The sequence below is a fragment of the Idiotropiscis lumnitzeri genome, chromosome 3 (genome assembly GCF_059441095.1).
Source record: "Idiotropiscis lumnitzeri isolate Australia: NSW breed Sydney's pygmy pipehorse chromosome 3, RoL_Ilum_1.0, whole genome shotgun sequence".
Classification (NCBI taxonomy): domain Eukaryota; kingdom Metazoa; phylum Chordata; class Actinopteri; order Syngnathiformes; family Syngnathidae; genus Idiotropiscis; species Idiotropiscis lumnitzeri.
The window spans coordinates 25,815,675-25,839,742 of record NC_142393.1 but is presented as its reverse complement, the minus strand read 5'-3'; the positions used below and the strand labels follow the sequence as shown (position 1 = coordinate 25,839,742).

General features: G+C 40.8%; 2 protein-coding genes across 4 annotated transcripts in view; one reads left to right on the top strand and one right to left on the bottom strand.

Annotated features, from left to right (window-relative positions):
* nkain4 (sodium/potassium transporting ATPase interacting 4) overlaps positions 1 to 19,391 on the top strand; it is a 42,514-nt gene extending 23,123 nt beyond the window's left edge. Inside the window, exons 4-7 of one of the 2 annotated variants that reach the window (XM_088289654.1) lie at positions 2,099 to 2,299; positions 8,137 to 8,197; positions 15,696 to 15,780; positions 16,917 to 19,391. In XM_088289654.1, coding sequence (XP_088145780.1) covers positions 2,099 to 2,299; positions 8,137 to 8,197; positions 15,696 to 15,780; positions 16,917 to 16,926 — 357 coding nt within the window. In that variant the 3' untranslated portion in view covers positions 16,927 to 19,391. The remainder of the gene's footprint in view (positions 1 to 2,098; positions 2,300 to 8,136; positions 8,198 to 15,695; positions 15,781 to 16,916) is intronic. The other variant, XM_088289655.1, reaches the window with a different exon arrangement.
* A 141-nt stretch (positions 19,392 to 19,532) lies between these two features.
* Positions 19,533 to 23,209, bottom strand: birc7 (baculoviral IAP repeat containing 7). Of its 2 annotated transcripts, XM_088289653.1 has the most exons (7): positions 22,622 to 23,209; positions 21,788 to 21,887; positions 21,606 to 21,687; positions 21,432 to 21,477; positions 20,758 to 20,967; positions 19,914 to 19,979; positions 19,533 to 19,802 (listed from the first exon to the last, which is right to left on the bottom strand). In XM_088289653.1, the coding sequence occupies exons 1-7, from the start codon at positions 23,160 to 23,162 to the stop codon at positions 19,594 to 19,596; spliced, it is 1,254 nt and encodes a 417-aa protein (XP_088145779.1). In that variant the 5' UTR covers positions 23,163 to 23,209; the 3' UTR covers positions 19,533 to 19,593. The 2 variants fall into 2 exon arrangements, with proteins under 2 accessions (XP_088145779.1, XP_088145778.1); XM_088289652.1 differs by lacking the exon at positions 19,914 to 19,979 and having other exon boundaries at positions 22,622 to 23,186.
* Positions 23,210 to 24,068: the final 859 nt, after the last annotated feature.

Here is a 24,068-nt window from a genome sequence, read left to right as displayed (position 1 = left end):
AAAGCTTCCGAGCACCATCAATGACTTCTGCCGCCATTAGTGTTGTCATTCTCCTTCTTTGAGCTTAAGACCACCTTCAAGTGTAAGAATTAAAAGACGTGGAGTCCTCAAGTCCTAATAGATGCCCAAATAGGCAGTCCGTTTGTGGTTGAGGGTTGCAAGAGTTGTGAAACAAGTAGAGTGTACAATTGTGTGGGGTGAATGTGATGCTTCGAGAGAACATGTGGCTCTGTTAATAATGCAGGTCTTGTCACGGAGGGGCTCATGGGAGGTTGGATTGCCATGGTGGAGTATTGACTGGTGTGAGCGTCTGTACATGCCGGTTAAAATACCTGCTGATTAGACATCATTAGGGCATTAAAGAGTCTCATTTCGAGATGGGTGACTTTGAAACTGTGAACTGCCAAACTGACCTATTTGGGTTTTTTTGACGCCCATGTCCTTACTTCCATTAACTGGTCAGGCTTTGTTGACCTTCACTTCTCACATGGTATAGGGTCGGCCCACAAATCATTGAGATCCATGCTAATGTCACAAGCGTAACATAAGCGCTGCGGAGGGCTCGATCTGTGTTATGACTATCGTATTCCAAGTGACGATATTTTGTAGATTTTAGATCTCCAAAGGATTAATCAATTTTTGATTAATTGGATGATGGATTAGTTGTCCATTATTGGATTAATCATTGGACCTCTAGTCCAGTCTACTTGTAATTTTGTTTTAGTCGCTGTCATTGCATAAAATCTCACTTCACAAAAACAATATAGGATGTTAAATGTGTCTGTTTTTTTTCTTGGAAGTTATAGGCGCTTGTTCTTGTGCCTTATCATTTTACCAATTTCTCTTTCGGGAGACCCTTTTGCTAGCTTGTAGGCTGATGTTTTTTAACTACCTTATTACTTGACCAAAATAAAGTTTCTGTCAGACTCTAACAGTTCATATTTTTTTTTTTTCATGCTTTCTTTTGGACTCTCTACTCATGCCCTGCAGTCGAGTTGTTGGAGACTGCTGACCTAGATGACTGTTTGACATGGTGAAAGCGAATGTGCTGATTTAACGTCAGCTACAACTGAATCATCTTGTGTCGGATAGCATTCAAAATCAATCGTGTGTCCTTGCTCTAAGAAATACAAGAAGCACCTTTAAGTCTCCCCCTAAAGCCTGGTACACATAAAGACAACACTGGTCAACAGCAAATTTTAATCAGTTATGGCTTTAAGTGACCAACCATAAGAGATTGTCTTTAATGTACAGGTACATTAGAAGAGAACACTGTAAGTTAATTTGTCTTCTACGTAGGAGTAACACTCTAAAACTGACTTTGAATGACGTAAGATTGTTGTCCGCAGACTTGTGTATACTTTATACACACATTGCTCTAACAAACAAATAACATTGATTGTAAACGTTTATTCCCATTTTTTTACAGTTTTATGCTAAAAGACCATTCCTCCTGGCAGACTTGCACCGTTGTAGAAGTTAATTCATGTCTATTTTTGGTTCAGTTTAGCGTATGAGTGTTTTCTTTCCAGAATCCAAACACTTATTCATTTGCCTGCTAATTTGCTGATCAAAGTTGAATTTTCACCAGCCAGCCATCTGTGAAAAGTGTAGTTGATCACCCCACAGCACTTAATTGTGATGTTAAACACGCCAGCTAGCATGGCTGCTCTGTCTTTTCTTATCATCCCTTTGTAAGAATGATTCTTGTCAGATATGTAGCTTATTTTCCGCCACACAGGTGATGATTACTGACTCTGCAATATGTTTAGGTACGCTAGTAGTAAGCGGAAGCTGTTGCTAGCTAGCTACTTATGCTAAGTAGCTCAGTGCTTCCCTTGGAACTGTCTTGGCAGTTCCGTTGTCTCTGCGTTTTATTCTCAGTATTGCTATTCAGTGTGTATTAGAAAGGTGCAAAATACAAATTTTGACCCTCAAACTGCAAATACATATATCCAGGTTGACAATCTTAGTCATTAAACCAGTTTAATATTTCCAACCAAATATCTTTGTGTGCAGGAACGTTGAGTTGCAATTCTCCCCATCACGGCGGTGAATATATGATTTGTGAATGTTTTTTTTTTCTTTCTCTTTTCAGGACAGTGACCTGCTGACATTTAACATCTCAGCCCATCACTCATGGTGGAGTGAACACGGGCCAGGCTGTGTGAGGAGGGAGATGCCACAAACTGAAGGCGTCCACACCACTCAAAGCCACTCCTACATCACTGTCATGGGCTGCATCATGGACTACCAGTACATCGAGGTCATGCACAGTGGAGCGCAGATCCTGGCTGCTGTGAGTATCAATCTGCATCTTCCACAGTCATAATGACATTGGGCCAAAAACCTCCTATGTCACAATTTCATCAATTTAGGCTCCATTGCATGACCCTCATGAGGATAGGCGGCTTGGACATTGATAGATGGATGGAATATTTCTTCAAAAATGTATTCTGCTTGTCAGTCTATGTGATTCAGTATTATTTATTTATTTTTTTATGAATTAGTGATGATTGTAAAGTGTTGAAAATGGCTTGCTCTCTTTGACAATGCTCTATTAATGGCTGAACAATGGTGTTTTGGGGGCTCATGAAAAGCGATGACCTTGGAGGTACGAGGATCCCGCCCGTTGACAGCAATATGTATATATCACGTATGAGATGTCATCTGTATGATGACAGATAATCAATGTAGTTCTGATTGACAATAATCTAATTTGATCCGGTGGAAGTCTGAATCAGACATTGCACTTCCACTAATACTTTCTTCAATGAAAAATATCAGCGCTAATATTTAATCACATAGAGCAAGGGTGTCACGCTCATTTTTGTCGCGGACCACAATGTGGTTCCAGTTTCCCTCGGAAAGCTGTTATGACAGTGAAACCAAATAAATGTTTAACCACATCCTCATATTATTATTTACATGCTATACAACAAACTGATGGGTGAAGTTACTGTAATTAATTAACGAGAAAATGCTTGCACTATCTCTATGGTATTATTTATTATATTTGACAATTTGCACGTATAAATGATGTTGACCTGATTTGGTTTTGCGGGCCACAAAAAATGATGAGGCGGCCCAGATTTGGCCTTGAGTTTGACACCTATGTTATGGGGCAATATTGTTATATATTGCTACCTATCATTACAAGGGAAAGGAATTGAAAACTTGTTCATTTTGAGAACTATCTTAAAGTGAATCGATTCCTAGAAAATGTACGTTTGCTTATCTGACAATTCCACTGATTAAAAAGCACCAGCGCTTTGACCAGTGCTCGGCTGCTTGTCTCTGGAGGTGGCAGTTTCTAAATAGAGTTCTTTTTATAATGGTGCGGCCACAGAAGGTATTTTGCAAGAACAATGTTGTGTTTTTACTGAGAAATTTTTTTTTTGTTTTATGCAGAGATGAGTATTTTACCCTATTTTGCCGGTCTGTCCTCTTTCCACGACCTGGGCACTCTTGTCATCGTCCCCATCCGTCCGTGTCCTTTTAAAGCGTTAAAGTTCTTGCATTTCGACAGTTACCCCTGCCTACAACAACAAGAGCGGTACTGAATAATTTTCGGAGGCACTCTGATATCTTGTGAGGTATGAAAAAACTAAAACATGGTTTTTGGCCTCTCGACTTACTTCAAGAATGAATTCACGTACCGGTTCTGTTTTCTTCCAAGCACCATACAGGAGTGCATACTGGACACACTGTATCTGCTGGCCAAAGTTGACGGTTATTCAAACGTTAACCAAGGCAACTTGTGACAACCTACCTGTTCTTCAAAGGAAGCCAAACTGGTACACAGTCCAAATTTTTTTCTGATCATCTGAGAAAGTTCATACAGGCACTGCACACACCTTCCTAAACTATCCGCCGATCAATTAAGCGGATGGTGCTGGTTCAGCGTGGCAAGAAGCTCGCGCAGAAATTATTTTGAAGCTGTTATGTGAAGGTAAATTAGTCTGTGCATAATTCTGCTTTAAGATCATAGCAGGAGCATTTGTCCTTGAAATGTGGAGCAGACAGCCAAGCAAAGCTCAAACGAGGAATGAGAAAGAAAAGAAAGAACACAAGGTTTTTTGTCTCGGCACAGAGCCTTTTGAAGGTTTCTATGAAATATTTAGTTGGAACTCAAGGATGGTCGTTTGTGTCATTCCCGGTGAAAAATTAATCTGCTGGTAGTAATCACCGTCTGCTCAGATTCACTGAAAGATGCTGACAATGAGGGACAATCTTGAAGAGCGGCTGGTTTCACTTGGCACAGGTGGAAGAATGATCATTTCTGTTTTAGGATAGCTGGTTTGATCCAAAGTCACATGGGATAGGCTCCGGCTCACCCACCATCTTCATGACAATAATTGCTATCAAAAATGGATGGCTGGATGGGAATATTTTCGCCTCCAACTGCTTTCAAATTTGTCATCATCCAAATATCCTCTCGTATGTACTTTTGTTGATTTCCACCGTCATCTCTGTGACTCGTTATCTTATTGGTCTGGTCGGAGCAATTCTATTTACTCTTTTGTCACTCTGTCATGTTCATTGTTAAACAAAACATCAAACAAATGTGTTTTTTGGGAAGGAGAGAGTGTAATATCCATGTGTTCATGACAGAATAGAAAGGATTAAACCGTTTTTTATCTGCAGATGTCACTTTTGTTCTCGTAAAATGGTTGATGTACACACAAACACTCACCACATTGACTTGACTGTAAATTCTTAAATTATTCAGCGAGAGTCATCATAGGATTTTCCCAGTGAAGGCTGATCATGCACATTTGTCACGTCTGCTTCACTCCCATGTCCCACTGCTTATTTCCTCTTTTTCTACTCGCCCTACCCAACAAAGTATACCAGTACAGAATGTCTTCCTGCCTTATTGTCCCACCCTGATGTCAAACCGTTTTGACCTTCACTTTTGTCAAATTCCGCCAATGAGTAGAAGGATGGTGCACTGAATGAACTCTCTGCCAGCCTGTTTTACTCATAAATACCCGTACCCATAAATATTTGGACATTGACCTTTTCTGCATTCCAGCTCTGTTGAACACCTGAATGGATTAGATTTACATGCAAATTAGTGATAGACCGATTATCGGACGGACCGATTATCGGAATCGGACTTTATTTTAAGTTTCAAGACCGATAAATTAAAAGCTGGTTTATTTTGGCTCACTGCGGCACACATCTCTCTCTCTCTCTCTCTCTCTCTCTCTCTCTTTCTCTCTCATATGAAACAATAGCACAAAGCTCCATTTCGCTATACCTGTGTTGAGCTTGTGCTGCCAAGATTAGTCAACTCGTCTCGACCACTTTAATATCACCGATTTAATAGTCAACATTTATATATTTATTTATTTGAATTCAGTTTTTCTCTCGAAACTTTCTTGTCTCCTGCTTCTCCAACTGGCTATACGCATTGTTTTTCGACACACATACGCAGTCGTGGTTATCCGGGATGTAAACGGAAGCATTGTGGTAATTGTGTTTCGCGGCCATGCATAGAGTGCTGCGTATATGAACTCAGACATAAACATGACATTTTGCCACAAACCCTCAACTTCAACGCACAACAATAAAACACATTGCCTAGTTCCTTATGATGTGCTACCAGTAGTCAATTTAATCATTTGAATGCACTATCGTCTTAATTGTTTTCATTATTAATTTGTACATACCTTAAAGAATTCATTTTTGTAATCTAACATTTGTCCTTTCTTCTTAGAGGCAACACTGGAACTTTGTATGATGTAACAGCAGCTTATTGAGTTTGGTTACCAAACTGTGTCCTCTAACTTTTATTCATGTCCTGGTCAGAAGGGTCCCCTCATTCTGTTGCATTTCACCCGCTTGGACCTCATCAGAATTCTTTGAACGGTGCTGCATTTGAAGACAAAGCCATGTTTTGTTTGCTTTCATTTGTGCCGTACAGCCTCTCATGTCTATGAGGTGCGTGTGTGTGTGTGTGTTTGGATATTAACATACCGTGTAGTTATTAGATGTGAAATATGCAAATTAAGCAACGTGCGTGAGTTTGTGTGTGCGTGCGTGTGTGCTTTTGACGTGGGGAGGGGCGAGCAGAAAAAAACAGGTGGATGTGGTGTCTGCAGACTATCTCACCGTGTTTCATCATTAAACTCTCAGCTGCGCACACACATAACCACCTCATTTTTGTGGGGGAAGCCTATGCCTCATTGTTAGGCGGAGAGGGGGCCCTGTGTAATTAACCTAGAAGACATCTGCAAAACCTTCGCATGATCTCCCTTTTGTCAAATAACCTCTATTTCTCTGTTTTGCCTCAAACTTCATTGCTGTTGCTGAGCCATAATCACTATTATGATGTACTGTATGTATTTGAATTAATCCCCGAATTTTTGGTTACTTTTTATTTTTCTTATTTACGTTAACTTCCTGTACAGTTTGTTGTGGATCAGCCCACATAATTAACGGCCATTGAAATGCATTAAAAAAATACAAATAAAATAAACCCTAAAAATTCTTTCAAGTGATAAACATTCAACATGCGTTTTTAATGAGAAATGGAAGAGTTTGTGAAGATGCGATAACAATACAAGCTATAATACGGTCTACCAACTTTGATTTGGAATTCAAGAAAGATGGCACTTGTATTTCCTGGAAAGTAGTGCTTTGGGAGATCTGACGATTCGGCTCAGCAGCGATGTTCGGGAAATTTACCATTTCTGTCAGGGGAGGGGTGAGACCGATGATGATATACTAATGGGATATTAAAATGACAGTGAGTGAGACAGAAAGGCACACGGGATTAAGGTCCTAGGTGCAAATGCAACATGAACGGTTTTCACCCCAGAATTTGGCTCAGGAACTAAATTAAATTTGAAATGCTTTGTTTTGAGATTTGCCAACTTCCAAGCCCTTCTCTTTAGCACACCAACTGCTGCGCAGCTCTTCTAACTGCCGTACACTTTTCTCCTTTTGGTGTGCCAGTGTAAACAAAAGGGCAGCATGCCCGGTGGTGCTTTAATTGGCATGACGGAGGGCCAAATGGATGGAAGGCAGGGTGAAGACGTGTTGTCTCCGTCTCTCACTGGGTCTATGTCACTGGCAATGACAGCCATCTGCCACTGTGAGAGCTCTTTTCAGTGTGCATATAGTAAATTAATAGCTGCACTCACTTGCGGGCTGTCTGGTATGTCTTCATGTGCAAGCTCTTACTGAACAGTTTTGTACACGCTGGAAACCCCCTCAACACACGGAAGACTTTTTTCACTGGTCGATATCTGTATGGGTTCATCCTGCCATCATTTCTAAGAAAATAATCCTCATTCTGTTGATCGCTGTAAACTTGAAATGTTTGACTAAATGCTTTGAGTTAATGCCGTGAGATTGGATTAGTTGAACCTTGATTGTGTCTTCCTTTCGGATAGCCCACTGGCTTGGTCCTTTTAGAGAGCTTCGTTGTCTACCTTAAGTGCACGCAAGTCACACAGAGCAAGGCGTGAAGGTGGGTGGGGACGATTCTGTCAGCGACTATCCAGTGGTGAGAAATAAAAAATACATTGGCTTGCAATCAGCAAAATTCCGCGGGGTTGCAATTATTTTAAAATCGACCGATTAAATCGTATCATACGAACGACAAATCAGTCGGGCCCTATTCATTTCATACACTTGGCAATTTTTCACAATATGGCAGGGTTGTTAACAACACTTCTTCGTGGCGTGTCAATTTGAAGACATATTTTGCTAGACTTTAATCCAGCCAACACAGTAGTTATTTGTTGCTGTTCAGAAAGTTATGTACATAAATGAATGACTTGGTTTATCAGTGTAGTGTAGTGTCTTGTTGTCCTTCTGCAAGAACAAAAACAAACATCATTCAAAACAAAACCAGGCTGATCTTTTTTTTGGCACATTAACTGCTTCATAGTGTAATCACTTTCACACGTTATTTGATTGTCTATTGACCGGCAGAAACCATGCCAAAAGGGGGTGCACTTCATCACATTAGCGACACTTAAAGTTGGATACCGCGCATGGATTCTTTATTAAATCTATAAATGAATATTTCTTTACATCACCAAGTAAAAGGGTTTCTGCTTTTGCGATGTTTGCAAGTGGCCGTTGTCTAACCTGGCTTGTCTGCTTATGTGTTCACAGCTCCTGGGCTTTGTGTACGCCTCTTATGTTGTCAGCGCCATGACAGACGAGGAGGACAGTTGTGAGTAGTCAGAACCCGACCCCGCTTAATCCTTTCAACTTTCCTTTCTTCCTCTTTTCCCAAACCCTGAGCCACATCTTTACACCTCTTTCTGTCTTTTCTGCCTGTTTCATGCTTTTCTTCCTTACTTGTGCTGTCATTCTATGCTTCTGCCCCTTTTCTTCTTCTTCTTTCTCTCACCTGTGTGCCTTGTGTTTGTCAGTCGACCTCTAATGTGGTTAAGTTGGCGTTTTTCTTTAATGCAACGCCAGAAATGCATCGCCACCTATGTGTGCTCCAATGTCACATCTGTTCATCTTTAATACAGGTCCATAAATATTACATTTGATGGGAGCAAAAGTAATGCGACAATTGACTGCCCGAGGAATTGGTTCCCATGTCTTTATCGATGATTTGAACGCTTGAATTCTGAAGTGTTTCAGCCAATCTGATTATTGGCTCATGATCATCCAAATGCTTCAGAAATCATTGGATGGCAATTGACAGTGGAGATGGACATTGACTAGAAGCAAACAAAAAATAGTTTTTGAAGGAAAAGCAGTGAAATTTAACGGCTTATAGCCTTACCTGGATCCGATTGAACATGCAATACATTGGTTAAGACAAAACTGAAGGGCAAATGCACGCAGCAAGAAGCAAGCGGAAAGTGAAGACAGTTGCAGTAGCGAAATCAAGGAAAATTCACCGTTTGTTGAATTTGTTGATATGTTCCAGACTGCAAAGGAATTGCAACCAAGTATTAAAATGTCAAAGTTTTATTTATGGTAGTTCATTTGAGTTTTAACTTTTGGTCCCTCCAAAAGTGGAAGACGCATATACAAACTGTGCTTCCTATGACGTTCACCCGATTTGGACATAAAAATCTTGTTTCATTTCAAATCCATCTTGGTCGCGTTTAAAATGACAAAGAAAATTGTTTTGGTGTCCCAATATTTATGGACTTGACTGGACAACAAGTCAAATCTGACAATCTGTGATGTAAATCATTTCAGAGCGCAAGTGTAAGAATTGACCTTGATTGTCCCTGTGTAAGGAGAGGGTGAAAAAAATCGGGGGGGCTGCAGCAGGGCTGGTGAAATGACTCAAAAGAGAAGACTCTGAGAAACCAGAGAAGGAAGGACAATTGTGATGAACGACACAGCTGCTTTGACCTAATAGGCAGCGGGTCAAAGGCCGTCTTTGGTGTTAGCCAATCAGAGCCGGAAGAATCGGATCAAAGGGTCAACGGGAGTCATAAATATCTGATTAGCGCTAAGTCAATGCCTAATAGCTTTGTGCTTATTCACAAAAGTATGCAAAGTTCGTTTTATGAAAGCTTTGGAGGAATGGTTCCGTGAGGATTAGCTAAGACTGTATGGCGTTTCTCAGGTTTTGTGTGTGCGTGTGTCCATTATGAAGTACTGTACTATATATTTCTTGGAAGTTTCACAAGATCTCTGGCTCCTGGCTGCAATAATGTCAGTTGCTCTTGTCGCACACCCAAAAGTCCGATGTGATTCTTAAACACACAACACAAGCTAATTGCATGTTCAGCCAGAGGTCTCTTGTAATTTGGTGCGGTCATGTATGTTCGTGTGGAACAGCTCAAACGGCCAACTCCGTGGTCACATACCAGAGATCCACTGGCTGTGAGCAGTTCACATTTTATCCCGCTGCTCCCCCCCCCCATGCTTTGAACAGTATCATTTAAGCGCCATGCACTCCCTAATCAAGGCTCGAGGGCCGTGTCATCTCAACTAAAGTCAGCTTGGCCAAAACCTAAAGATTCTCTCCACTCGTGTTTACATGACAACTGTATTGCTAAAAAAAGAACTGTTCATCCTCCCTGCAGTTCTATTTTGTGTACACAGTGTTTACGCGCTGGGTCAGCAAAGCGTATGGATGCTGGTGTACTTTATAATTGCCGTAGCAACATAGTGACATGTTTTTTATCTGCAGTTACTTAATGGAGACTACTCTGTGGCTATAATTAACATCTAGTTGTTCTGTGATCCCGACTGAACTGCAGTAAATTGCAGCTACATCATTTCCAACTGCAAGCCCTTTGTTATTATAATCAGCACTGTGTCAGCGCGCACACACGCACACACACCCACACGCGCGCTCGCCCTAACTCTCACACACAACCACAAAAGGTGCTCTCATTCTCAATTCTCATTTGATGTGTAGATTAAACCGTCTTTGTATACTGAGCTCCCTCTCTGCCTCAGCATTTCTCTTTCTCTTTACGTCTCCCTTCTGTGATGACTTTCATGTTTTTTTTTTTTTGTTTTACGCCTCCCGACTGGCACTAACTATGGAGACGTCCTCTTTGTAGCGTGTCTGCGTGTAGGTACTGTACAGAATAAAGGGAACTTTTTTCCCACATTGTTACAAACTTTTACGATTTGCCTGGTTTTGCGGCCCATAAGTAATGATGGGCATAAAAGTTCATTTCGCTAACTTGATTAAAAAACTAAACATAATCAAGGCATTTTTTTTCCTCCCGCCAGTACCCGCTTAGTTACATGTACACTGTGAGGAAGAAGTAGTCAAGCCAAATGCAGCGGCAATTGTTCATGCTATACACGATAGGGCATAATCGCCAATGCAGTGACAACAAAAAGGAGTGCTAAAACTGTTGACAAATGCATGACGAACGTTTTGTGAACATTTTACGAACTCTGACATGAACGCATTATTCGCTGCCTTTGAAAAAATTCACAATTGTTCACCGCTCAGTGGATTAGGGGCTTAAAAAAAAAACGTAAAAGAACACACACAAGACAGGTGGGTCATGTTTCTGTCAGTCGTCAGCTAAACGGGCGTCCGTTCCTGACGCACTTAGAGGTCTATCGATATCTAACCCGGCTAGTGACGATTACATTGATGAATGAAAAGCAACTTCTGTTTGTGTCTCTTTTTTTTTTTTTTTGCAAAATAGGCATCCGGCAGTGACGGACTGAAAGAGCGGTCTGTCCGTCTAATGAAATGCCCAACTTTGATAAAGTCAATAACAAAAACAACATTAGAGAATTAAACAAAAGCTTATTTGATCAGGTGGGTTTTGAGAGGAGATTTGACGTTATTAAGTTAAATAAATCATGACATTCTCAGTTCAAACCGATTTTCACTTCACTTAATTTTTGTCAACACCAAAATGCGTGCGGTGACGCAGACAGCTGAGATGGAAAAAACAGTTGGCCAAGTGCCAAAAAGTGGCATGCCAATTTTTTGTAAACCTCATCACAAAACAACCCTTGAATCACAACAGATTCTTTTCGGAGGGTGAATGTTCGTACTAATGTCATTTTTACATGCAAACCTATTTTACAAGTGCCAATGTTCCGACAGATTAAGTGTGCCTTTAAAGAGGCCGCTTTTTGTGAAGTTAGTTGAGTTCACTGCCCAAACAGCACTCATACCTCAAATTTTTGTTTGGGAGTAAAAACTAAAAAAATATGCTTAAATGTGGCTCTTATCTTGAAAAACTCATTAGTTGGATCACTCTTATGTCAAGACACTAATGTACTGTGTGTGTGTGTGTGTGCGTGTGTGTGCATTGCACGTGCTAATCTTTGAATGTGGCTGACACCATGTTTGTGTAGCGTGTGAATCTTAACACACTTATCGGCGGCTCACAGACACACCGTCAGCACGAGTGGTGAGGAAAATCCTCTTTGTAAGTAGGTCAGAGAGTTTTGCTGCAGCGCGCCGGGATAAACTCTACTAATTATATTAGCTGCCCTGTTTGCTGAGTCACGTCCCAGAAAATCCTTCAGAACTGTGAAACTGGACAGGTCGGTGGGTGGATATAAAACAGGTGGACGGTTGTCTTCAAATCATAAAGATTTTTCACGATAGGTTTTCAAAGTGACCCAGTGGGTGAGTTGGTTAGCACCTCTGCTAGTCAAGCTCAAATATTTTCTGGACCCTGCTGGGATGATCAGATTTTTTTTTCTCAAAAGTATTAAAATAACCTTATTCAATGTTTAATTATACCTCAATCCACAATGCTTTGCATTGAAAATAATGTACTCTATCAAAAACAATGATAATATTGCCATTCATTATTTAACAAAAGTAGCGTATTTAAGAAAAACTGATTTCATAGGTGCAAATTTATTTCAACCTCTTCAATGAATCGGAGATTGCACTTCCTTTTGCAGTGATAACTTCAACAAAACCGTTTCTACTTTGGGGGATTGGTGACCATTCTTCCTTGCAGAACGCAGCGAATTGAAAGAGATTGGATGTGCGTCTGGCAAGAACTGCTCGCATCGGGACTTAAGTCAGGACTTTGACTTGTCATCCTCCTCAGCCATTCCCTAGTTGTATGACTTGGATGTTTTGGATCATTATCATGTTGCATGACCCATCTTCTGCCAAGCTTGAATTTTGCTTCAGATTATGTTCTAGGATATTACAATATTCTTCTGAATTCATTCCTTGGACTATGTGGAGTTGTTCAGGTCCTGAAGATGAAAAGCAAGCCTCGATCTAAACATTCCCACCACCATGCAGCACTGTAGTGAGAAGGTTCTTTTTCTGGTACTCAGTGTTCACTAGTCGCCAAACATGCCGGTTTTGCGGTTTTTGCTCAATTTTGAACTTCAAAAAGCTTCAGGTTTGTCCATGTACTTTCTGGCAAAGTTGAGACGAGCAGTTTTGTTCTTTTTTTGTGAGCAGAAACCCCTTCCTAGCAACCCTTCCATGAAGCCTTGTTGATTAACTTTTCTTTTTATTGTTGAAGCATACTCATGCGTCCCATATACAGCAAGAGAGTTCTGCAAATTGCTCAATGTGATGTTTGGGTTGGCTTTGACCTGAATTATTATTTTTCCTGTGGCTCTTGCTGATATTTTAGAAGGCCGATCACTTCTGTACAGGGTTGTAGTAATTTCCAGTGCTCTCCATTTGTAGATGATCTGCCTCAAGTTGGCGCAATGATGATGACTTTATAGCTTTCCCCAGACAGATGTGCTGTGATTACCCTCTTCCTGAGGTCCTCTGAGATGTCTCTTCCTCTTGGCATGACTGACTAAAGTGATGTGGTATCTACGTTTAAATCAGAGATGTTGATTTTTTTTCCCCTAAACCTCTTTCATTTCATTGGCCCATTTCTGTGTAGAACTTAGGTACCAAGTTGTCCAACCTGCTGGTTTTATGCAGTGTAGTTTAGGGTAATCTTACTTTTACACCAACATAAATTGACCAAAAAGACTTTTAACTTTATTCTTTGCTACACGATGAATTAAAAAAAATAGATTGAATTGCTAAACCTAGGTCTGTTACTCCACATAAAACCTAATGGCTCAGATTGAACAACAAATGAAGCTGAAACAATTAGAAAATAAAATTTCTCAAGAAGTTCACAAACTTTTGAACAGCACTGTAATAATGTGAGAACCGCAGTCACTGATGCACTATCCAGTCGTTTAATGAATGTCGGAGAACCATAAACACACAAACAAAAACACTCACTCACGCAGTGGCTGTCCTCTGCCATAGCAGACACATAGACCAACACGTTTGGGTTAAAGTAGTTGCAGTTTAAAGAGATCATTAAATACATAAGACGGCTGCCAAGGCAAGGCTGAGCACAGAACGGAGCGAAGAAGTGCCATCACAGTGGGCCGTCAGTAGCAGGAGCTACAAGCAGCTTGAAACCGTAGCAACAGAGCCAGGAGGAGTCAGGACCACTGAGGGACAGAAAAACCTCTATGGTCACATGGCAAACCAAAAAAATAAATAAATAAAAGGGGCGGTGACACTTAATTTCCATCATGTCACTGTTGTCCTCACTGTTCTGTTGAAGCATGCTTTAAATAGAGGGTGAGATTTCCACAAACAAGCGGAAAGCAGCGAGTGTTTGATGAAGAGATAAAAGTGAGTCACAGAGGAAAGGGCCGGGCGCCTCTTGCAGCTCTCGGTGGCCTCTGACCCTCATCCTTCAAACCTATCAGTATTCAGCAGATCACTGCCTCTGCTTATCAGAATGGACTCGATCAGGCCTGACTGTAGTTTCCGTGACGGTCATGTGTCTGTTACCCCCACCCACCCCAGTGTTGGGTTTGCAGGATGTATCTGCCCATTTTACCCCAGAGAACGGAAGCGGCTGTTTAACTTGTGCTTTGATGAATCACATTATCGTCAGTATCAGTTGGTCTTTCCATTTGCTGTTGTCGTGAGCCTAGACACAAAGCTGTTTTATATGCACCCCTTTAACCTAATCTCTCTGGTCTCCTGTCAGTCAGAGCACACAGCGTGACCCACACCATCACACTTCTGCCTCCCTCCCTCTCCGCCTTTGTACCTCAGCAACATCACAGCGGCTTTTCCTTCATCTCTAAAATGTCTCTCAGCAATTTTCTCTCCCCCCTGACACGGCCGCCGCTCGCTCACCAGCAACTCTCCTCACCTCCATTTTGACCTCATAAGCGAGCAAATAAACCGAGCGGGTTGAGCGTGCGCCGTGTGGCCGAAGGTCACCTCTGTGCGTGAGCGATAAAAACGCACAGGCGGTTTTGACAGCCGGACCGCGTCCACCTGCTCCCTTGGGCTCAGAGCAAATGCACAGATGAAAGGAAAAGTGATGTTTTCTATTCTTTTTTGGGATGTGTGTGTATGGGAGAGATACGCCAAAAAATTTAGTGTTGCGTTGAACTAAAAATCTTGTTTTCCCGTTAAAATTATAGAATTACAATTGCTCCGCCCCCCCTAAAAAATTTTTTATTATTATTTATTATTTATTATTTTAATAATGATAATAGTCCTCTACAATATTATACTTTATTAAAACATGTCGAAATACCGTAATTAAATAGAATTTAACTGTTTGTGCATCATGAAAAATTCACTGCTGCTTCTTCTGGTATGTGGGACCTGGCCACTGGGGGGCAGTATAACACACTCATGTAGACAAACAAGTAACCGTTTCATAACTCAGTTGTTTTTCGTAGAGGACAAAAGTACACCTGTGAGTATTTTTATGTTGTGTGTCTACATGTACAAGTCCCTTCTTAAACATGGCAACGGAATTTTGCATTGTTTGTCAGCATTAACCTCGTTGAAGTTCATAGGTAATTTATTTAGTTGTAACGCACAAATAATATTTCTTTGTGTTATCTTTGTTTGCCAGTAAACTTCAGCAGTCAGTGGTATTAAAGAGGTTCCTGTATTTATTTATTTTTAAATAATTATTCACGATCATCCAAACAGCTGCTTGTTGTGAAGTAAGTTGTGTTGAGTTCACTATCCCAAAGTCGGAGCAAAAAATAGTTTGATGGCTTGTACGTCGAAAAACTCCACAACGCAGTCAGATCACTCACTCATATCTCAAGGCACCATTGTGTTTCCCTCCCATCTCGCTGACATTGTTGTGTGTTACATCTGTTTCTTCTGTATTGTCATATCATTCCATGTTTTATTGTTGATATGGATTATCTGTCTCGTTTTGATTATCATTTTAATTTATTCCATGATTCATGTGTTTGATTTTTCTTTTATTTGTTTTCAGTTGATTTTATTGGTGGATTTGAGCCATTCCCACTCTACCATGTCAATGAGAAACCATCTCATCTCCTCCTAAAGCCTGTGTCCCTGTAAGTACGGGCATGTTGTCAGCCAGCCATATGTGTAACTGTATGCGCATCCGTTCAGGTTTTCTTCAGGACACAACGAGCAGGTGCATGTGAATATTCCCCTCGCTTTTAATGCTCGCTTACATTTGTCACTTCCACGCCAAGGTTTCCTCCCTACCTCAAGGTTCCTTATTCCCACTCACCTCCCCCCCACATTACTCATCAGTTACAACAAACGTATCGTGATGCACTTTTAAGCAGAAATGACGAAAGAAAATGACGGCCGCTCATGCAGAATCGGGAAGTCGGACTGTGTGGTGCAAACATTTGTTTCACATAACCCTGCTTGCATTTGTATCCTGGGTGATACATGCATCCGGTCCAGTATGTGAATGGGTGTGACGTAAACACAGTCAGGTTCATGAATACATGTCTCAATAATTATGGATCTGGCTTTCTATCATAAGAAAGGTCCAACATTGTTTTCAAAAATCCTTCTTTTGTTTGCCAGACTATTTCCAATCCTTCTTACTTCCATGTTCAAGCAGCATAAACTGCGGAAATACCGGCAACATTTGTGCTCACGCTGAACCCTTTGTTGAGACGCATGCCAAAAAGGCACAGTCCAACCACAACATACTCCACAAACAGCACGGACATTTACACATTTTCATTGTTCATTCATTTCAAAATAATCCCAAAATCTCACCTTTCTTCTATTTATAGTGTGTTACTTTTTGCATGGAATTCTTCTGAATAAGCGCAAAAACAGCCGAAATGTTCTTAGATGGGTGCTTCACTTCATTTTCAGATAGTTGTCAGGAGACAGCATATGCAGTCGTCTAATGCCGTGAAAAAAGTGCAGAGGAACACACTCAGTTTCAAGATCAGAACAAATACATGCAATCGTCTCGGTTTTCCGAGCCGCTTTTCCCCACTAGGATGTACAAAGAAAATGATCTCTTTCCGCCTGCCAAGGATGCTAATTTACAATTCAAGAGTTCAGTTCTTTGTTTCTTTTTTCTGTCTTTCTTGGACGCTGTCTTGACAGTCATGACATTTTGTGCCCTTGATTATGTCAAAGTACATTTTAGTTGCTTGGACTCTTGTCGTTTTTTTCACCTTTTCTAAAAATGTTTCCCATGTTTTATTTACAGGTCTACGTAAATAGAAGATCAATGATCCTGGAGGGAAGTGGTGCCGACATTGCTTGCCACAAGTGTTAGTCCCATCATTTTGGGACATTGTACCAGACTGTTCCTCCTGCTCCCACTTTACTATTTTTAAGTACTTCAAAGGCACTCACTGGTGGGCTGCATGGAAAATCCGCCTCAGTTTGATTGTCTTCCTCTTTAAGTAGCGTCAAATGTCTTGTTTTGGAGCAACTTTTGGAAACTATTTTTGTATTGCATTCTGTGCAGAGGTGCTGTGGCCTTCTCATAAACACAACCCATGTTTAGGAACAGCATCGAAATATTTCTGAGTTTGTAATCGCCCAGCATTCCCAGTGTGTGGCACTGTGTCTTAGATCTGAAGTCATTTTGCGTGTCATGACTGGTTCGGCTCACATTCTGGCCGGAAGGGCTGAAGTACAGTGGAATGAAAAAACCATTGTGCCCTGCCTGTTTACTTCAGGCTAGGGTCTTTTGTACACACGTACTCGGGCAGAGCGGAAATGGCAGCTGGTCGACAGGGTCGCACATTACAAATAGACACTGTACATAATGCAATGATGGCAAGAAAATTAATTTAGTTTCATGCGAAATGTCAAGAATGCAAAAGTCATGGCATGTACATTTTACATGTTTATTTCCAGAGTCTTATGTTGGTGATTATTTTCACCCACAGCCAAGTGTCATGTGTTTTTTGGTTTGAAAAGGTGCTTGTTAGATAATTGTGGGATTGGAGCACATACTCAACCTATTGTCAACTAAACATTAGAAATGGAAGTATCGTTGGGTCCATAAATATTGGGACGTGGTCACACTTCTTACTTTTTTGGCTCTTGACCACCTCACCAGTGGATTTTAAATGAAAGGAACAAGATGTGATTCAACAACAGACTGTCAACTTCTATTGAGGGTATTTATGTATATAAATGACAACACGTGTTATATTGTGCTTTGCATCTTTTTAAAGGACCAAAAGTATTGACACCTGACTGTTGTAATTTGGATCAAATTAAATTTTCTTTCTATAGCACTTTTCATACATATAAATACCTTCAAATTGAAGCTAACAGTCAGCAGTTTTAATTGAAAAAAAAAATCATTGTGGTGGTGTTCAATCCCCAAAAGATGTCAAGTGTGGCCATGCCCCAATATTTATGGAGCTGACTTTGTGTGTATGAAAATGACGATGGAAACACAACATTCATTAAGTGGCTGCCTATTGTCCGGTTTACCTTGTAATGTTTCTAGAACGATATTTCACACTTGAAAAGCACTTTTTCTTTGCCCATGGCCAATGTTTGTGCTACAAGTCACTCAGTGGAAGACAAATGCACTGTTGCCTTACTGCCCTCTGGTGTTGACTGCGTCCACGTGCAAGAGCAGAAGGGTTTGAAAACATTTCAAACATTGTGGTTCTTTTTGGTTGTTTTGCTTTTGGGTTTTTTTTTTTGGAAGGGTTCAAAGGCATTTTAAAGTGAGACGAAATCGCAGAGGAAATTGTTTTTCCGTATTTTTTCATGTCCATTTGTTTTTATCGCTCAAACTTGAAATGTTTTGGCGCGTTACAAATGTATTACGGAAACTTTCAGGATCGAAAGACATGCGATCTAAGATGTTTCCGTGTTTTTGTTCTATTCATGGACCATTTTGTTTATTTTTGGCAGCTAAAAATAGCGCTACTGCTTGTCAAATTCCTGTCATATCTCACTGCCGGGTGGTCCCAAAATATCCCTTTTGACCCTACAATGAACTGCATTGATTGTGATTGGTCAAACCTCCTTTGTCCAAAAGCCGATATCTTTATTTATGTCAATTTACACACTCTAGTGCAGTATTTCCCAACTTTAATTGAACTATTTACAAAAGCAAAATGTCTTGCGAAAGCATTAAACACAAATGTTGCAAAAAGAATAAAGACTGATATAATGATGATCTTGTATCAGTTTACTCACAAATCGACTCGGTGTGAAATGTGGTCCTGTTTAATTAATCACAAAGCTCAAATATGCGCAGAAATTTTATTGTACCATATGCCATTTAATCAAAAGAATTTAATCGTTTTACCTGCCGCTGTATGTTGCTGACAACAAAAAATTAGCAATTGATCAATAATTTTCAGACAATTTAGGTCACGTAGGACAAGTTGCCTTGACAACATGGTTGGGGATCACTGCTCTAATTTAGCATGTAAGTGCAGTTGCACGTACATTTCATTTTGTAATAATCTGTATTAGAAAGAAATGTTACTCAATCTTTCACCTTCCTCTTGGTGTAATATCATTTAGCTTCTTAAAATTGTTCTATGTACTGAAAAAAAATTAAACTTCCTTATTAATATTTATATAGAAATTGTTTTCTATATTTTCTCTTCCAATTTGTGTCCAAACCTAATGTGATCTGACTGTGTGTACCTGTCCCATATCTATTCTTTGTGTTCATGTAAATAAATGTTTAATAATAAAAGATTCATCAATTCCACTTCCAGTAGTGTTGTGTCATTAAAGAGAAACTCGGGACAAACTTTACAATATGTTGGATTGGCAATATGCAATTCTGAGCAGCTTCCGATGTTTATTGTAGATTTCAGTTTTCAGTTCATTTAATAACTGCTGACAAAAGCAGCAACCTAAAAGCGCCATTTGTCAGGCTGGACGTCATTATCTCAGGACATGAAGGCCCGGACGCTGCCTCTGATGACGGCTCTGCAGATGGGGCAGTGCCGTAGACTTGCCGCGCAGTCGCCGCACACCACCAGATGACCGCAAGGGATGAACACGATGGACACCAGCTTGTCCATGCACACCTTGCACGTCCGCTCTTCCTGCAGCTGCCGCAGGAGCTCTTCGGGACTGGGCTCCCTCACTCTTGAGTCTGGATACAGTAGGTAAAAACGTCAGTTTAAAAAAAAAATCTCTCTCTCAAGCTCTCTTTCTCTCTCTAGCTGTAGGATTCAGGTTGACTAGCATGGAAGACGTTTGTGACCTTTGTCTCTCAGTGGTGAAAGCGTCCTCACGTCCCCAGCATCAGGTCTTTGCCTCCCGTCAGGCTCTGGTGTTGTGAAGTCAGAAATACTTTAAAATGTTGTTCTTTTACCCTAATTGCCAATACGGTGGACGAGTGGTTTGCACGTCTGTCTCACAGTTCCGAGGTCAGGGGTTCCCATTTGGAATTTGTGTGTTCTTCCAGTGCTTGCGAGGAATTTCTACTAGTACTCCTACTTCCTCTCACATTCCAAAAACATGCTCGTAGGTGTGTGTCTGTTTTGAGGTGAGCTGTCCTGAGCTAAGAGAATCTAATATCTACTTTCTCCAAATGAATGGAAATGCAATTAATCAGTTCAAGTGCCTCATACCCTTTAAAAACCTGCCATGCATGTTTTCTGAATGTGGGAGGAAAGCCGTGCAGGCATGAGGAGAACATGCAAACTCCTCACAGGAAGGCCGGAGCCAGAATAATTTCCTCAACCGCTGCACTGAGACGCCATCGCGATAACCAGTTGGCCACCGTGTCTCCCCCATTAAATTTGCAAAATGTTCATAATTTTGTTTCGACAAGAAAAACTTTGGAGTCATTAAAATTGTGACAATCCCTGACAAAAAAAAAAAATTGCCACTTGCGCATACACTTGCAAACGTTCGCAGCCCCAAGGCTTGCTACGCTCCTCTATTTTAATTTGGGTTTTAATTGTACTTGGAGTGCAAAGTAAGTTTTGGTTGGTTCTTGTTTAAAATGTGTCAGAGCCACTCCATTAACTGTAAATTATACATTTTACACAAGTAAAATGAAATTGGATTGAGAATCACTTTTTTCGCCTCACAGACGTTACCTCTGCTCTGCGGCCTTCTCTGCCTGTCCTCCTCCTCGGCTTGCAGCACATCACTGACCAGACTCGACACGTGTGAGTAGTGTTGGCCCGTCAAAAGGTACTTAGTCTGGACCAAACTCTCCACCAGGCTGGCTTCAAAGCCCATCTGGAGCACCGTCTGCACCACCGGCGAGAGCATGACTGACGATGCTGCCAAACCGCTGACCACATCTGGGAGGTGACAGAAACCAGGCAGATTTCAACCAACATTGATGAAACTTTGCGGGGCAATCAGGACCCTAAACATTGCGACATGGTCACAATTTTCATCTTTTTGGCGCTCAACACCACCACAATAGATTGGAAATGACTATACATATACACATATATATATATATATATATATATATATAATGTATATATATATATATATATATATATATATATATAATGTATATATATATATATATATATATATATATATATATATATATGTATATATATATATATATATATATATATATATATATATATATGAGTAAGTATATATAGGTAATTGAATCAACAAAGCATCCAAACATTCATTTAAGCAAAATAAGGCAGCACATGGTCTTGCCTGGCACCACATGATGATTGGCGGGTAAAAAGCAAAACAGAAAATATCTGCCCATGTTCTCGCTGAATGCATTTCTTACCATTTCTGGGGCCAATTTCTCTTCCTGTGGACGTCTGCGAGCCACCCTGGAGAGTTGAATATGTTGAATAAATGAGCACTAATCACCATTCAGTCATGATGCCAAGTAAGTGATTAATAATGATGATAATAATGAGCACAGCATTCCAAATAGGAAGTGATAAAAGAGCCTCACCACAGTGTCGCCCAGATGGAAATGAGCATCCTGGATGTTGCTAATGTATTCCTGTCCTCTTGACTGGATTAAAAATTCACAACTAAAAGGAACGAAACAATCCACTTTAACTTGCAAAATGCATTTTTTTGTATCATGTAGATGACGCGTCCAGATGACGTCCATGCTGCCTATGTCATTACCGTGGAAACCACTTTGCGTGTTCCTGCCAGGGGTCGTCTCCTGGCTCCCAGTTCCTAAGACCCCCATCACAATAGAAGCACTTGACGTTGTCGCCATGACCTGAGAGCAGAGACACGGGGGAAATATTTGAGTGAATAAAGACAATTTGATGAGGAATCATTTTCGACCAAAATTATTCATTCCCAAAACATGCATTTGTAAATCTTATGGTGAGTGTTGTTTGTAAGCTAAAACTTTGACTTGGTGTGCTTTTGGTAGTTGCTTTAAAGGACATAATTCTTGGATATACTATATAGATAAGGCATGCTTATATACGTTATTACATGTTCATAATATGGCAAACGGATGATACATTTTCAGCTTTTAGAATTGTTTAATAAATGAACAAATTCATGCCGTATTCAAAACATCAAGGTAAAAAATTTTAATATTTTCCACAATTTTATGTAATTACACCTGAAGGAATAAAGGCTTTGAGAAGCATCAGAAAAAAGATTCTGAGCGTCCTTCAGCTGGGGACGCTCCAGTTCGAGACCCCTGATGACTCCTGATATGCTGTTGATCCGAATTTGGATTGTTTGGTCCTGATGGAGATATGAGTGCTAATCTCTCCAAAAGTGCAGCCGAACGTCCCTGCTGCTTTAGCAGGCCAGCTTAGTCCAGGTTGTTCTCGTCACAAAATCATGACTCAGCTGGACAATTATCAACTCTCACAATGAGAGGTCACTCTAGCACCCACTAGGTCTAAGCTAAATATCTGACCCATAATGTGAATATGAAAATGTTGCTTGGAGTAGAACATAGTAGGGAAAGCGATGACAGATAATGAGCACCTGTATAGAAAAATCCAGCTCTGGCAAGAACATCTGGCTGGACTGAGGCCTCCGTGGGCCAGTTGTGGAAAGTTGTGAGCCGGGAATCCTCCGCTTCCATCTCGGGATAGACCGCTTGTCCCGCTGCGCCCTGGTCTTCCATCGTCATCCTCTGTAGCTGGCTCAGCAGCTGGCCGTCCACAGAGTCGGGCGAGCCGCTCAGCAGCGGAATGTTACCCACCGCATGGCCCTGAATGAAGCTGCAAGTGGGGAAATGCCGCTTGTGCTCAGCAGCCGGGCTGTCTCCTTGCACCCAACATCTTAGAACACCACCGCAACAGAAACACTGGACTTTATCTCCCGGACCTAAAAAGAAGAATCCCGCCTTGGCCAGCTCCCCGCAGGTGACAGGAGAATCTGGCGGCCAGCTGTGAAATGTTCGAAGCCTCTCGCCTTCTCGCCGCATCTGAGGCTCCTCAAGGATGTAGAGCATAGAGCTCCTGTCATCTGTCATCGTGGAGCGGGAGGGGATTCCTGTCCGTGGTTGTGCTGTGCCCCGCATCCCTTCTGCGGTCCATAGTGGAGAGCACAGTCAAAGCAAGTAAAACACAACAGTTGAAATACGATGTTCTGTGGGGGCCTGCACGGTGGCCTATGGGAACCTGCATTCTGGAAGGAAAAAAACAAAACAAAAAACAATGCTGGAATGTTTTCTCATTGGTTGCTCGCTGAATGACTGGCAAAACATTCCATGTGGCTCCGCCTCTAAAGACAAATTATGCGAAACATTTCAGAAAAAATACTTTCACATTTGTAATCCCGTACAACAGTGGGTGTCAAACTTTGATAAAAACGTTCTGTAATTAGCACTATAATGTATATATAATGATCATCATTCAAATACAGGAGTGTAATTGGCCAAAATTCCCTCGAACTCTCACCACTATAAAGTTGTAATACTACGTGGAGAAAGACAACATTATAATTTTATTCTTTAGGAAAGTAATGTTGCATTATTACAACAAATAATAATCTGTGTGTATATGTGTGGGGGTGTGTGTGCGCGTGTGTGCGTGTGCGTGTGTGTGAGAGAGAGAGAGAGAGAGGGAGAGAGAAAGAGAGAGAGCAGGAGTGCTTGTAGATATATATCGGATATATATATGAGTATTGTATGTTGGGGAGGGGACGGGTCTTATTTTTATGTTTTATTTTGGATGATTTTATTGAGCAGCCTCTTGAGTTGCATTTTTATGCATGAAAAGTGCCATAAAAATAAAAATTGATTGATTGTCGTACCAGTTAAGGGGGTCTGCGTACTATACTCTGTCTCTTCAAGTAAAATGTGGGTGTGAAAACGAGCTAAACAAAACATTGTATCAAGAATACTTGAAGAAACAATGATCAAAAGGTGAAATGATTAAATATAGAACTAATCAAATAAACAAAGAACTCATAAAATACTTCACCA